The sequence below is a fragment of the Pseudophryne corroboree genome, chromosome 6 (genome assembly GCF_028390025.1).
Source record: "Pseudophryne corroboree isolate aPseCor3 chromosome 6, aPseCor3.hap2, whole genome shotgun sequence".
In the NCBI taxonomy this organism is placed as follows: domain Eukaryota; kingdom Metazoa; phylum Chordata; class Amphibia; order Anura; family Myobatrachidae; genus Pseudophryne; species Pseudophryne corroboree.
In genome coordinates this window covers 303,090,468-303,105,064 of record NC_086449.1, presented here as the reverse complement: position 1 = coordinate 303,105,064, position 14,597 = coordinate 303,090,468, and the positions used below count along the sequence as shown (strand labels likewise).

At 43.6% G+C, this 14,597-nt stretch overlaps 1 protein-coding gene across 1 annotated transcript in view; it reads right to left on the bottom strand.

Annotated features, from left to right (window-relative positions):
• LOC134932109 (neuronal acetylcholine receptor subunit alpha-7) overlaps positions 1–14,597 on the bottom strand; it is a 575,925-nt gene that overhangs the window by 20,978 nt on the left and 540,350 nt on the right. The window contains exon 9 of the mRNA XM_063926192.1: positions 9,300–9,409. Within this exon, the coding sequence (XP_063782262.1) occupies positions 9,300–9,409 (110 nt within the window). The remainder of the gene's footprint in view (positions 1–9,299; positions 9,410–14,597) is intronic.

Sequence of the window (14,597 nt, the reverse complement as noted above, 5' to 3'; positions counted from 1 at the left end):
ACTGGTAAAGCAATACCAACAGAACCATCCCATATCCCTCCTGCAGACGGATCTTTTCAGGAAATACAAATCGACTTCGTATAGTTAACACCCTTTAGGAATTATTGTTATGTATTGGTGTGCACTGATATTTTCTCAAACTGGGTAGAGGCATTTCCTGCCATCACGGATGCTGCTGTGTTTAACGCAAAGAAAAATTGCGCAGAAATTTGATTGTAGATAATGGTACCCCTAGAAGTAGGAACAAAGCTTGAAATTGTACTATTGTGATCATAGATACTGCCACTAGTATTATGTAGCTTTGGAACCACTCCCAGATCTTCACTCAATGAATCACCCTCTTCGAAATTTGTTTTTATTTTGGTATTTGTGTCTTTTTTTGGGTTGTTTTTGGAAGACAACCTCATGTCATGATTGATCCACACAATGATCAGAAATACACCAATGAGGTGACAGTACAGTACCTTTTTGAGATGCGCCAGCATTTGAGAACTTGACAAAAGAACTTGAAACTGTAGATTGCTGGTATGCCAAATACTAACTGTCTTGATTGTGAACCAAGAGACTGTGTGATTGTTCTTACGCTCAGGTTGCCTAATAGACAGGTGGGAAGGACCATACCAAGTTTTGTTGACAGCACTATCCCAGTGAAAGTAGCCGAGAGAGAGACTTGGGTCCACGATTCCCATTGCAGGAAAGTCGGTAGTCCGGAAGGAACTCGTAAATGGAGTGAGATCGCAAAAGTATCACCAGAGACTCTGTTCCGTGAAGACTGAGAGGCGGCACTGTTGAACACTACCTGAGTGTACTAAAGGATTGCAGAAAGACCAGTCATTGTAATTGATTTGTTATGAACAAGAGTTGTTTTGTTCTATTTCTCTTTTCTCTCTTTCCCGCTGACAAACATTTTTTTCTCAGGATATTCTATTTTTGGGAGGTTTTTTTATGAGGAGTTGTGTGGGACTGGAACTGGTTCTGGAGGAAGGAGTGATTTCCTTATAGGATCCCAGGATAAGCCGATCAGTTTGTTAAAGTCAGAGAAAAATAAAAGTTCTAGTAGTTATGGAGTTCAGAGGTAATCAGGAACAATCAGACAATGGCTATTCACACATTGCAGATAAAGAGCTCATTAATATATGTGGAAGAAAGGTTTATGAGTGGCTCTCCCCGAACTCCGAAGGTTTATGTTATTTAGGAATGACACTACTTATAACCCTTGTTCAATGATTAAACAGACCTAGCATACGTTCCAGAAATGGAAACAATGTTCAGAAAATGATAGGAATATGTAGATCATGAAAATTTTATATGTCACTGTCACAATTTGTTTGTGTCTTCTTCATCTACCCAACAGAACCTCAATCGAATCCAAACATCAGTGTACAAAGACGTAGGTACATGTATGTGTGGAATGTTCGTCGCAATTCAGACATTATAGGCCAAAGCACTGTCCCAGCATACTCTATAGGTTGAATGTTGTCCCACACCCAACCAGTGGTCCCGTGACCGCCAAGTGCATATAGAGGATGTCTCGTCCTCCTCCCTGTCTTCCCCAAATATAGACAAGTGTCTGATTTGCTAAATTAATACATACTTGTGTCTAGGTCACCGATTATTGTATGAAATATTTTTTTTCGTATGTTAATAATTGGTTGCAGTTATTGTTTGCTGCCAAAGGGTAGACTGTCGAAGTCAAAAATATTACATAAAAAGAACATACAACCTACACACATTATGAGTCGCTATACTTGCAAATACGCGCAGCAAGCACAGCAATATATGGTAACACACGCATTTACACGGACATGCCACAGAGATGGATTCGACACTTATTTCATACAGTACATAATTATAATAATATCAAGCGCCAGACATCATGATGATTTAAAATTATATAATGAAGTAATGTCATGTATGTGTATTATTTGAACGAAACCAGATACACCTGTAATATTTGGTATTTAAGCAACCAGATTAATGTGTAGATTCATTTGATAATTGTTATAAATGTGTAGGACATTGCAACAAATAGTTATGATTAGATGTATAAAAGCTAAAATCACTTTTACTAGAACAATAGATATTCCAAACAGGTAGTGGCCAGGAAGCTCAGGCCAGCCCTTTGGATGTCTTCAAGGCTGAACCTGATTAGCATATACAAAGAGACTAGTGACTCATCGTGAATGAGTAAGTTCCCTCCCCCAAAAAGTAGATAACACATTGCTGATTACACAGGAGGTCAGTTGCTGTTTGGTCTCAGAGTAAGATGGAGTGCAAGCATGATTTTACAGAGAGAGAGAGACATAAGCACAAATGGAATGGTATTGTATTGCTGGCCTGTAACTGTATGTAACTGTAACTGGATGTAACTGTATGTTTAAACTGCTTACTGTGTGAGTGTAACCATGTAACTATAGGTATACTGTACTTTGTAATATATTGAATCCATATCCTATTAATAACAAATATATACATCAATGAGCTTTGGAACTCAGATAATGTGTGGGTGTATTGTTTTCTCTTATGGGATGCAGTGTTTTGCGATGTAAAGCGCACTTTTATCGTATATGGTAATAAGATGCGCCTGGCGTCTGCAGTATATATTAGAGTGGGCATTTTAAATATTTGTGAGAAAACAATTTGGCATTCACACTGTATATACATAGAGAGAGGGAAGGGGGTGGGCACTGATTTCTACTGCTGCTGACTGCTCAGCATCAGACATGTCAGACTGTGATATGATTGCACAGCAGTCTCAGTAAGACAGCAGCTGATAAGTGCAAGGTGGCAGCCATGGCTTGTAGGAATCGGCACCGCCTTTAGTATTAATTAAAATAAGGATGTCTCTTTAAGAGACATGGTATTATGCCAGCAGCCTCAGTGCTGCCCCCTCAGGCCCAGGCACCCTTAGGAATCTGCCTAAAGCTGCCTAATGGTAGCACCGTCCCTGGATATGTAGATATAACATACAGCAAAATTACGTAAGTACTGCTTCAGTTATTAAGATCTAACTTTCTCTGACGTCCTAGTGGATGCTGGGAACTCCAAAAGGACCATGGGGAATAGCGGCTCCGCAGGAGACTGGGCACAACTAAAGAAAGCTTTTAGGTCACCTGGTGTGCACTGGCTCCTCCCACTATGACCCTCCTCCAAGCCTCAGTTAGATTTTGTGCCCGGCCGAGGTTGGATGCACACTAGGGGCTCTCCTGAGCTTCTAGAAAGAAAGTATATATTTAGGTTTTTTATTTTACAGTGAGACCTGCTGGCAACAGGCTCACTGCAGCGAGGGACTAAGGGGAGAAGAAGCGAACCTACCTGCTTGCAGCTAGCTTGGGCTTCTTAGGCTACTGGACACCATTAGCTCCAGAGGGACCGACCGCATGGAACTGGCCTTGGTGTTCGGTCCCGGAGCCGCGCCGCCGTCCCCCTTACAGAGCCAGAAGTAAGAAGAGGTCCGGAAAATCGGCGGCAGAAGACATCAGTCTTCACCAAGGTAGCGCACAGCACTGCAGCTGTGCGCCATTGCTCCTCATACACACTTCACACTCCGGTCACTGAGGGTGCAGGGCGCTAGGGGGGGACGCCCTGAGCAGCAATAAAAAGACCTTGGCTGGCAAAAATACCACAATATATAGCCCCAGAGGCTATATATGTGATAATTACCCCTGCCAGAATCCAGAAAAAAGCGGGAGAATAGTCCGCGAAAAAGGGGCGGAGCTATCTCCTTCAGCACACTGGCGCCATTTCTCCCTCACAGCTCCGCTGGAAGGAAGCTCCCTGGCTCTCCCCTGCAGTCTACACTACAGAAAAGGGTAAAAAAGAGAGGGGGGGCACTAAATTTAGGTGCAGTATATATAACAGCAGCTATAGGGGACATAATTCAGTTAGTCCCTGCATTATATAGCGCTCTGGTGTGTGCTGGCATAGTCTCACTCTGTCTCCCCAAAGGGCTTTTGTGGGTCCTGTCCTCTGTTAGAGCATTCCCTGTGTGTGTGCGGTGTGTCGGTACGGCTGTGTCGACATGTTTGATGAGGATAATGATGTGGAGGCGGAGCAGATGCATATAGAAGGGATGTCACCCCCTGCGGGGCAGACACCTGAGTGGATGGACTTATGGAAGGAATTGCGTGCACGCGTCGACTCCTTACACAAAAAATTTGACGACATGCCAAATGCGGGACAGCCGGCTTCTCAGCTCGTGCCTGTCCAGGTGTCTCAAGGGCCTTCGGGGGCTCTAAAACGCCTGCTACCTCAGATGGCATACGCGGATGTCGACACGGATACTGACACCAGTGTCGACGACGATGAGTCTAGTCTAATGTCCACTAAGGCCATTCGTTGCATGATTGAAGCAATGAAAGAGGTGTTACAAATTTCTGATATAAACCCAGGTACCACTAAAAAGGGTATTATGTTTGGGGAGAAAAAACTACCCGTAGTCTTTCCCCCATCAGAAGAATTAAATGAAGTGTGTGAAGAAGCGTGGGCTTTCCCTGATAAAAGATTGGTAATCTCTAAGAAGTTACTAATGGCGTTCCCTTTCCCGCCAGAGGATAGGTCACGTTGGGAGACACCACCTAGGGTGGATAAAGCGCTCACACGTTTGTCTAAAAAGGTGGCACTACCGTCTCCGGATACGGCCGCCCTCAAGGAACCTGCTGATAGAAAGCAGGAGGCTATCCTGAAGTCTGTATATACACACTCAGGCAATATACTTAGACCTGCTATTGCGTCAGCATGGATGTGCAGTGCTGCCGCTGCGTGGTCAGATTCCCTGTCAGAAAATATTGACACCCTAGACAGGGACACTATTCTGCTAACCATAGAGCATATAAAAGACTCAGTCTTATACATGAGAGATGCACAGAGGGAGATCTGCCGGCTGGCATCTAAAATAAGTGCACTGTCCATTTCTGCTAGGAGAGGCTTATGGACTCGCCAGTGGACAGGGGATGCAGATTCAAAAAGGCACATGGAAGTTTTGCCTTATAAGGGTGAGGAGTTATTCGGGGATGGTCTCTCGGACCTAGTTTCCACAGCAACTGCTGGGAAGTCAGCATTTTTACCCCATGTTCCCTCACAGCCTAAAAAGGCGCCGTTTTATCAGGTACAGTCCTTTCGGACTCAGAAAAACAGGCATGGAAAAGGCGGGTCCTTTCTGTCCAGAGGCAGAGGTAGGGGAAAAAGGCTGCCACAAACAGCAGGTTCCCAGGAGCAAAAGTCCTCCCCCGCTTCTTCCAAGTCCGCCGCATGACGGTGGGGCTCCACAGGCGGAGCAAGGTACGGTGGGGGGCCGCCTCAAAAATTTCAGCGATCAGTGGGCTCGCTCACAGGTAGATCCCTGGATCCTGCAAATAGTATCTCAAGGGTACAAACTGGAATTCGAGGCGTCTCCACCCCACCGGTTCCTAAAATCTGCCTTGCCGACAACTCCCTCAGGCAGGGAGGCTGTGCTAGAGGCAATTCACAAGCTGTATTCCCAGCAGGTGATAGTCAAGGTGCCCCTACTTCAACAAGGACGGGGTTACTATTCCACACTGTTTGTGGTACCGAAACCAGACGGTTCAGTGAGACCCATTTTAAATTTGAAATCCTTGAACACATACATAAAAAAATTCAAGTTCAAGATGGAATCGCTCAGGGCGGTTATTGCAAGCCTGGACGAGGGGGATTACATGGTATCCCTGGACATCAAGGATGCTTACCTGCATGTCCCCATTTACTATCCTCACCAGGAGTACCTCAGATTTGTGGTACAGGATTGCCATTACCAATTCCAGACGCTGCCGTTTGGACTCTCCGCTGCACCGAGGGTGTTTACCAAAGTAATGGCGGAAATGTTGATACTCCTTCGAAGAAAGGGAGTTTTAATTATCCCGTACTTGGACGATCTCCTAATAAAGGCGAGGTCCAAGGAGCAGTTGTTGGTGGGAGTAGCACTATCTCAGGAGGTGCTACACCAGCACGGTTGGATTCTGAATATTCCAAAATCACAGCTGGTTCCGACGACACGTCTACTGTTCCTGGGTATGATCCTGGACACAGTCCAGAAAAAAGTGTTTCTCCCGGAGGAGAAAGCCAAGGAGCTGTCATCTCTAGTCAGAGACCTCCTGAAACCGAAACAGGTATCGGTGCATCACTGCACGCGGGTCCTGGGAAAGATGGTGGCTTCTTACGAAGCAATTCCTTTCGGCAGGTTCCATTCCAGAATCTATCAGTGGGACCTGTTGGACCAGTGGTCCGGATCGCATCTTCAGATGCATCGCATGATAACCCTGTCTCCAAGAACCAGGGTGTCTCTGCTGTGGTGGCTGCAGAGTGCCCATCTTCTAGAGGGCCGCAGATTCGGCATACAGGACTGGGTCCTGGTGACCATGGATGCCAGCCTTCGGGGCTGGGGGGCAGTCACACAGGGAAGAAACTTCCAAGGACTATGGTCGAGTCAGGAGACTTCCCTACACATAAATATTCTGGAACTAAGGGCCATTTACAACGTCCTAAGTCAGGCAAGACCTCTGCTTCAAAACCAGCCGGTACTGATCCAGTCAGACAACATCACGGCAGTCGCCCATGTAAATCGACAGGGCGGCACAAGAAGCAGGATGGCAATGGCAGAAGCCACAAGGATTCTCCGATGGGCGGAAAATCACGTACTAGCACTGTCAGCAGTGTTCATTCCGGGAGTGGACAACTGGGAAGCAGACTTTCTCAGCAGGCACGACCTCCACCCGGGAGAGTGGGGACTTCATCCAGAAGTCTTCACGCTGATTGTAAATCGATGGGAACGTCCACAAGTGGACATGATGTCGTCCCGCCTAAACAAAAAACTAGAGAGATATTGCGCCAGGTCAAGGGACCCTCAGGCGATAGCTGTGGACGCTCTGGTGACACCGTGGGTGTACCAGTCAGTTTATGTGTTCCCTCCTCTGCCTCTCATACCAAGGGTACTGAGAATAATAAGAAAACGAGGAGTAAGAACAATACTCGTGGTTCCGGATTGGCCAAGACGAGCGTGGTACCCGGAACTTCAAGAGATGATCTCAGAGGACCCATGGCCTCTGCCGCTCAGACAGGACCTGCTGCAGCAGGGGCCCTGTCTGTTCCAAGACTTACCACGGCTGCGTTTGACGGCATGGCGGTTGAACGCCGGATCCTGAAGGAAAAGGGCATTCCGGAGGAAGTCATTCCTACGCTGATTAAAACCAGGAAAGATGTGACTGTACAGCATTATCACCGCATATGGCGGAAATATGTTGCTTGGTGTGAGGCCAAAAAGGCCCCAACAGAGGAATTTCAACTAGGTCGATTTCTGCATTTCCTACAAGTAGGAGTGACTATGGGCCTGAAATTAGGCTCCATTAAGGTACAGATCTCGGCTCTGTCGATTTTCTTCCAGAGAGAACTGGCTTCATTGCCTGAAGTTCAGACGTTTGTGAAGGGAGTGCTGCATATTCAGCCCCCGTTTGTGCCTCCAGTGGCACCTTGGGATCTCAACGTGGTGTTGAGTTTCTTAAAATCACATTGGTTTGTGCCACTTAAAACCGTGGATCTAAAATATCTCACGTGGAAAGTGGTCATGTTATTGGCCTTGGCTTCGGCCAGGCGTGTGTCAGAATTGGCGGCTTTGTCATGTAAAAGCCCTTATCTGATTTTCCATATGGATAGGGCAGAATTGAGGACTCGTCCTCAGTTTCTCCCTAAGGTGGTATCAGCTTTTCATTTGAACCAACCTATTGTGGTGCCTGCGGCTACTAGGGACTTGGAGGATTCCAAGTTGCTGGACGTAGTCAGGGCCTTGAAAATTTATGTTTCCAGGACGGCTGGAGTCAGGAAAACTGACTCGCTGTTTATCCTGTATGCACCCAACAAGCTGGGTGCTCCTGCTTCTAAGCAGACTATTGCTCGCTGGATTTGTAGCACAATTCAGCTGGCGCATTCTGCGGCTGGACTGCCGCATCCTAAATCAGTAAAAGCCCATTCCACAAGGAAGGTGGGCTCATCTTGGGCGGCTGCCCGAGGGGTCTCGGCTTTACAACTTTGCCGAGCTGCTACTTGGTCAGGGGCAAACACGTTTGCAAAATTCTACAGATTTGATACCCTGGCTGAGGAGGACCTTGAGTTCTCTCATTCGGTGCTGCAGAGTCATCTGCACTCTCCCGCCCGTTTGGGAGCTTTGGTATAATCCCCATGGTCCTTTCGGAGTTCCCAGCATCCACTAGGACGTCAGAGAAAATAAGATTTTACTCACCGGTAAATCTATTTCTCGTAGTCCGTAGTGGATGCTGGGCGCCCGTCCCAAGTGCGGATTGTCTGCAATACTTGTACATAGTTACTGTTAACTAAAGGGTTATTGTTGAGCCATCTGTTGAGAGGCTCAGTTGTTTTCATACTGTTAAACTGGGTATTGTATCACGAGTTATACAGTGTGATTGGTGTGGCTGGTAAGAGTCTTACCCGGGATTCAAAATCCTTCCTTATTATGTCAGCTCGTCCGGGCACTGTGTCCTAACTGAGGCTTGGAGGAGGGTCATAGTGGGAGGAGCCAGTGCACACCAGGTGACCTAAAAGCTTTCTTTAGTTGTGCCCAGTCTCCTGCGGAGCCACTATTCCCCATGGTCCTTTCGGAGTTCCCAGCATCCACTACGGACTACGAGAAATAGATTTACCGGTGAGTAAAATCTTATTATTGTGGTAGGCCCTAGAGTATCTAAATCCCAAAAATAAAAATGAACAATAGCTAATCAATAGTTATAGAAATAAAAATTATCCAAGCTGGCCTAGACATTACATGTAAAATGCTCCTTACAATGTATTTATTTCCAGTCTGCGAAATTGAAACAATGTCTGTTCACTGTTACGGTCTTTGTAATATATTTAGTTACAACGTTTACAAATGTATATAGAAATGTTTTCATACATGAACAGAATGTAAGATCATTTCTACTAGCACAGTATAATGGAAACTATCTTGCACATGCTGCTTTTCCTTCCAGTTTGTAAGCAAGTCATTTTTAATTGCACTTTCAACCACATGAGCTTTAAGAATCCCGTAGCCCCATGCTGTATCCTGCAGTCACCACGCAAGAGGCAATTTCAGTACACATCAGGAGGAAAGTGTTTCTCACTGGTGTATAACATATGCCTGGTTTGGTAGCAGCAAATATCATTTACGTATGTATTTTAAAAAGCCCCTAAGAAAATGAGAATGATCATAATGAAGTCTTTGAGAGGAATATATGACGTAGGCATTTCAAGCATGGGACTACATTATTACAACAGTCAGTAAATGGAGAATTTACCCATTTTGGCATTTTGCCTCCATGTGGATCGTGATGATGATACTGAAGGACAATAACTGTTACGACCACTGAGAGACCCACGATAATCATTGTACTGGCAAAGTACTGGGCTGCAAAACACAATGTAACATTGGAAGACCAGGATCAGTACATACAGTAGGCTCGGATGCTGGAAGTATTAATTGGATGACTATTGCATTGTAGCTACACAAACCTTTTCTAATATAAACGGTATCCAATGATTGGGAGCTTGCTAGGTGTTGCCTCTGTGCATCCAGTTAAACTACCAAGCAGCAAGAGAAGCCTTAACTACAGTAATGAAGAGTTCTAGAATTATCATAGTGGCAAGATTTAAGAATCAGGACAGTGTATTGTAAGTCACCAATGTTACAGAAGTACTTTTCATTCATGCAATGTCTGGCACAGTGGTTTCTCCTTTGGTTATAGCTTTATTAATTACTAAAGTTTATATGGGATAATGTATGACAGCTGAGCATAAATTAAATATATGCTTCTTTTGCATTATTGAATCCGCTCCATAAGCACATAATGCACTTAAGAGTCAACAATGGAGTAAAAATACAGCATCAACTACTGTTTGTCAAATATAAATTCAGTAGAAATGTAAACAGCCTCTATTAATTTGTCTTCCTCCAGTGTGATCATATAAAGCAACGATGTTTTAAAACTTTATGATGATGCTTCTTGTGATCACAAAAAACACTTGTGCAAGAGATTCCGTCACCTTGTAGGAATAGGCTTTCTTTCATGCAACAAAAGACCAAAGTTTTTCCCACTACGTTCTGAGGAAGCCGCCGATCTGACTTGAAGGCGGAGAAACGCGTAAACCTTCTTATGTATTTACTACAAGCCGGCTTTTTCTGAGGAGATCAATTCGACCTGCATGCCCCGTAAGCCACCGGGCATTCAAAGGGAGAGCGTCATCTGTAGCCGTATCTGCCGTGCGGCTCGTGTGTGGCGTGCAGCCCGACACAGAGCACAGAGGGGGCAAGCTATGAAGCGGTTCCGGGGAGAGAGCAGCGCTTGAAGCAGCGCCTGCTGCACAGGTCATGTGCGGCATACAACCCGATACAGAGAACGAGGTGAGCACTCATTAATACACCTCGCCCCACTGGGAACATTGCTGAAAAACTCTCATACCATCAGTTAAACGGCCCCCCGCATAAAGAGACTTCCTGATCCCTTCATTATATACTGATTGGGAGATTGTTTCACCTCAGTCAAATATCAATTAAACATCATTTGGTGAGCCAGTATCACTTTCTGGTAACTCTTAAACAACTATAAGCCAAACGCTTTTACCTGACCTCATGATATGTCCGCATATAAAGGAACTGCTACCAGCGGCCGGGAGGAGTGACTATAACAACAATATTGGGCTCAGGTTTAGGTGAAATAAACCACCTGTATTCGGATACCTGAAAACGTTTAAGGAAATTTTATATTGCAGATTTTTTAGTTATCACTTAATATGTTTTTTTAATTGTCTCATTTTTCTATATGTGATTGTTAAAATAGTGGAATTTATCTCACTATATTTACTGGCTGGTAATAACAAAAATAACCTTTTTATTAGATTTGAATAATAAACCAAAATTATATATATTGGTATTTGGTGTATTTATTAATAATATTTCAATATCAGCACCTCTATACTTTTCCATTCGTGGGAAAAACTTTGGTCTTTTCTTTCATCAATTGTTTGACGAATAAACCCACTTAAGAGGCTGCAGATATTCAAATATTATCAGCTGACGCTGGGTGAGTCTCTTTATATATATATACATATCTTTCATGCACCATGCAGAAAAATTAATACGTGAAACCTCCTATTAACATTGCTATTACAATACAAAACCTTGTAATCTTGCACATCAAATATCTCCCTTTGGGTTCCAATGGAGCAATAGATTCCACAGTGTAGCATGAAGATGAAGTGGAATTATAGCATAGTACTGTTTTAAAATACACACACGTGTGTATATCCATTACTTTAATAATGCAGTTTCAAACATACAGCAATAAGATTTCCAGCATATAAAAGTACATAAAATTCACAATTTATATATATATTTTTTTATATGTTGGAAATTTCAATATATTTCTAAGTGAATCATTAAAAGTGATAGATATATATATATATATATATATATATATATATATATATAAAATAAACTGTAGCTAGGCACTCCGGATACATACTACATCCAAATGGGGTGCCATCCCAAATGTCTAATAGTTACCCAGTATCTTTTTCCAAAAAGAACGAGGCGGCACTCCCACAAATTGAAATCAAGCTGGTGTATTAAGCAGTCATCATAATGTCATAAGTGGATGTCGACGTTTCAAGGCTCGCAGGCCTTTTCGTCAGGACGTGAATACAAGTGAGCAAATCATCAGAAACATAACTCGTTACTGTGTCAATCTTACCATTAAATACATGTGTGCAGTCTGGGGCACGGACGCCCGCTGCTCTCGCCCGGCCGGTAGTGGGGAGGGTCCCATGCTGACGTGTTTCCTGTCAGATGGTTGCCTCAGCGACGCTAAAGCCTCGGAGACGCTGAGGCCCTGCGCGTCCTAATCCGTTGCCTGGGGAACAGCGACGCGGCCACCACTCATTACTGCATACAAATAAACAATGTGGAAACATTGTGATACATTGTGCATACATAAATCTATGCAAAAAAAATGGCACAGATATATACAAATTAAGTGTTATAGACAAGTGTAGAACATACAACATATATAATTAAAAATTGGTGTATCAGAGAATTCATCTGCTGCACTATAAGTAAAAATCTCATTAGCAGAGGATAAACTATTAAATGTTCAATACTTATCTAAATCCTAGACAAAACACATCATTTATCTTCATTTAATACTCATGTTATTTTTCTTTAAATACCTGCTGGTTTATAATACTACTGTATTAAGAATACTCTCAGAGTTATAGAAATATAGAATTATAGAAATATATTCCAGGCAATTTTTTCATTAAGGCCTCGGGGCGAGATGGTATCCAAAATATGAATCCATTTAGATTCACACTGACTAAGACGTTTCTTGCGATCGCCACCCCGAATATCATTGGGGATGTGATCTATTATTTTATACCTTAAAGAGGATAAAGTATGTTGTGCTTCCTTGAAATGGCGAGCCACTGGTTGGTCACAATCTTTATTTTCCAATGCTGCTTTTATAGCCGAGCGATGTAAAGCCTTACGCTCTCTAAATGTACGGATAGTCTGACCAACATAACATAACCCGCAGGGGCAATAATGATATACACTACAAATTGCGTCATGCAGTTCAGGACATGGTTGATCTTAAATTTGCGTCCCGTATGTGGATGTTTGAAATATGGTCCAGGTTCCATAAAACTACACGTCGTGCATGAAGCACATTTGTAGCAACCCAGCTTCTTTTTTTGTAACAAGAAAGAACTATTGGGGTTAGCAGGAACATACGTAATATTAGTTTTCACTAATAAATCGCGCAGGTTTCTACCTCTTTTGTAACAGGGCATGATATTTTTGTTCTTAAAGACCGGTAATTCGTTATCACCTGATACAATAGGCCACAATGCTTTAGTGGCACGTGGTAAAACCTGACTAGCCAATGTATATTCAGAGACTAGAGGGATCTTATCCTGTTTTTTATCCCTGAATTCTGACCTTAACAGATTTTGTCTCGGGGTTGCTAACACATGTATTTTAGTTTCCTCCAATAAGGATAAAGGATATCCACGCTGAATAAATGTATCTGAAACTTCATTCAGGGCCGGTTCAAGCTGGCTAGGGTTACTGGTGATTCTAGCTACTCTGAGCCTCTGCGATTTTGGGAGAGCCTTCTTTAATGGTGGAGGGTGACAACTGCTATGATGTAACAGAGTATTCCGATCCGAATGTTTATGGAAAATTTCCGTAAATATACTATTATCCTTGATTTTAACCATTACATCCAAGTAGTTAATTTCAGTTTGGCTATATTGAAACGTAAATTTTACCGAATGGTTTAGGGAGTTAATATTTGTTACCAACTCAATTAGCTCAGATTCTGAGCCAGTCCAGATGATGAAGAGATCGTCTATGTATCTTGTGTACATCATGATCTTTTCAGATACATATGGATCTGTGAAGAAAAAATTACGCTCTTGCTCAAACATGAATACATTGGCGTACGATGGGGCCACGTTCGTCCCCATCGCACAGCCAGTGCGCTGTAAATAATATTTACCGTTGTCTCTTCTACAGCCAATACTCAATTTTTGGATTATCTGTTACAACCGTTAGTGGTGAAACAGAGTACATTTTTGAAAGACACTACGCAATTCTTGCTAAAGTTGGGTCAGTTGAAGAATATTCCCAGTGGGGCATTCCTGTGTACTCTGGATGTAAAACATTTATATACAGTAATACCACACGCTATGGGTTTAGACTGTATGAGACTATTTCTACATTCTAATCACTTTACTGATCTTGATATTTCATTGTTTTTGGAATTACTTAGAGTTATCCTTGCAAAAAAAAATTTCTTACATAACGGTAAATATTATTTACAGCGCACTGGCTGTGCGATGGGGACGAACGTGGCCCCATCGTACGCCAATGTATTCATGTTTGAGCAAGAGCGTAATTTTTTCTTCACAGATCCATATGTATCTGAAAAGATCGGGTGTAGTACGGCTGACCGGCGGTCTCCTGACCGCCGGTCAGCTTACCGATGCCGGGATCCCGGCAGCATACCGACGCCGGGATCCCGGCGGGGAGGGGCGAGTGCAGCAAGCCCCTTGCGGGCTCGGTGGCGACCTGTGGTCGCCACGGGTTCTATTCCCACTCAATGGGTGTCGTGGATACCCACGAGTGGAAATAGTCCCTGTTGGTCGGCATGCCGACCATCGGGACAGTGACCCTTCGGGCTGGTGGAGGAGGTCATGTGACTGTCGGTCAGCTGACCGGCGGTCACATGAATACCACCCGAATAGATCATGATGCACACAAGATACATAGATGATCTCTTCATCATCTGGACTGGCTCAGAATCTGAGCTAATTGAGTTGGTAACAAATATTAACTCCCTAAACCATACGGTAAAATTTACGTTTCAATATAGCCAAACTGAAATTAACTACTTGGATGTAATGGTTAAAATCAAGGATAATAGTATATTTACGGAAATTTTCCATAAACATACGGATCGGAATACTCTGTTACATCATAGCAGTTGTCACCCTCCACCATTAAAGAAGGCTCTCCCAAAATCCCAGATGCTCAGAGT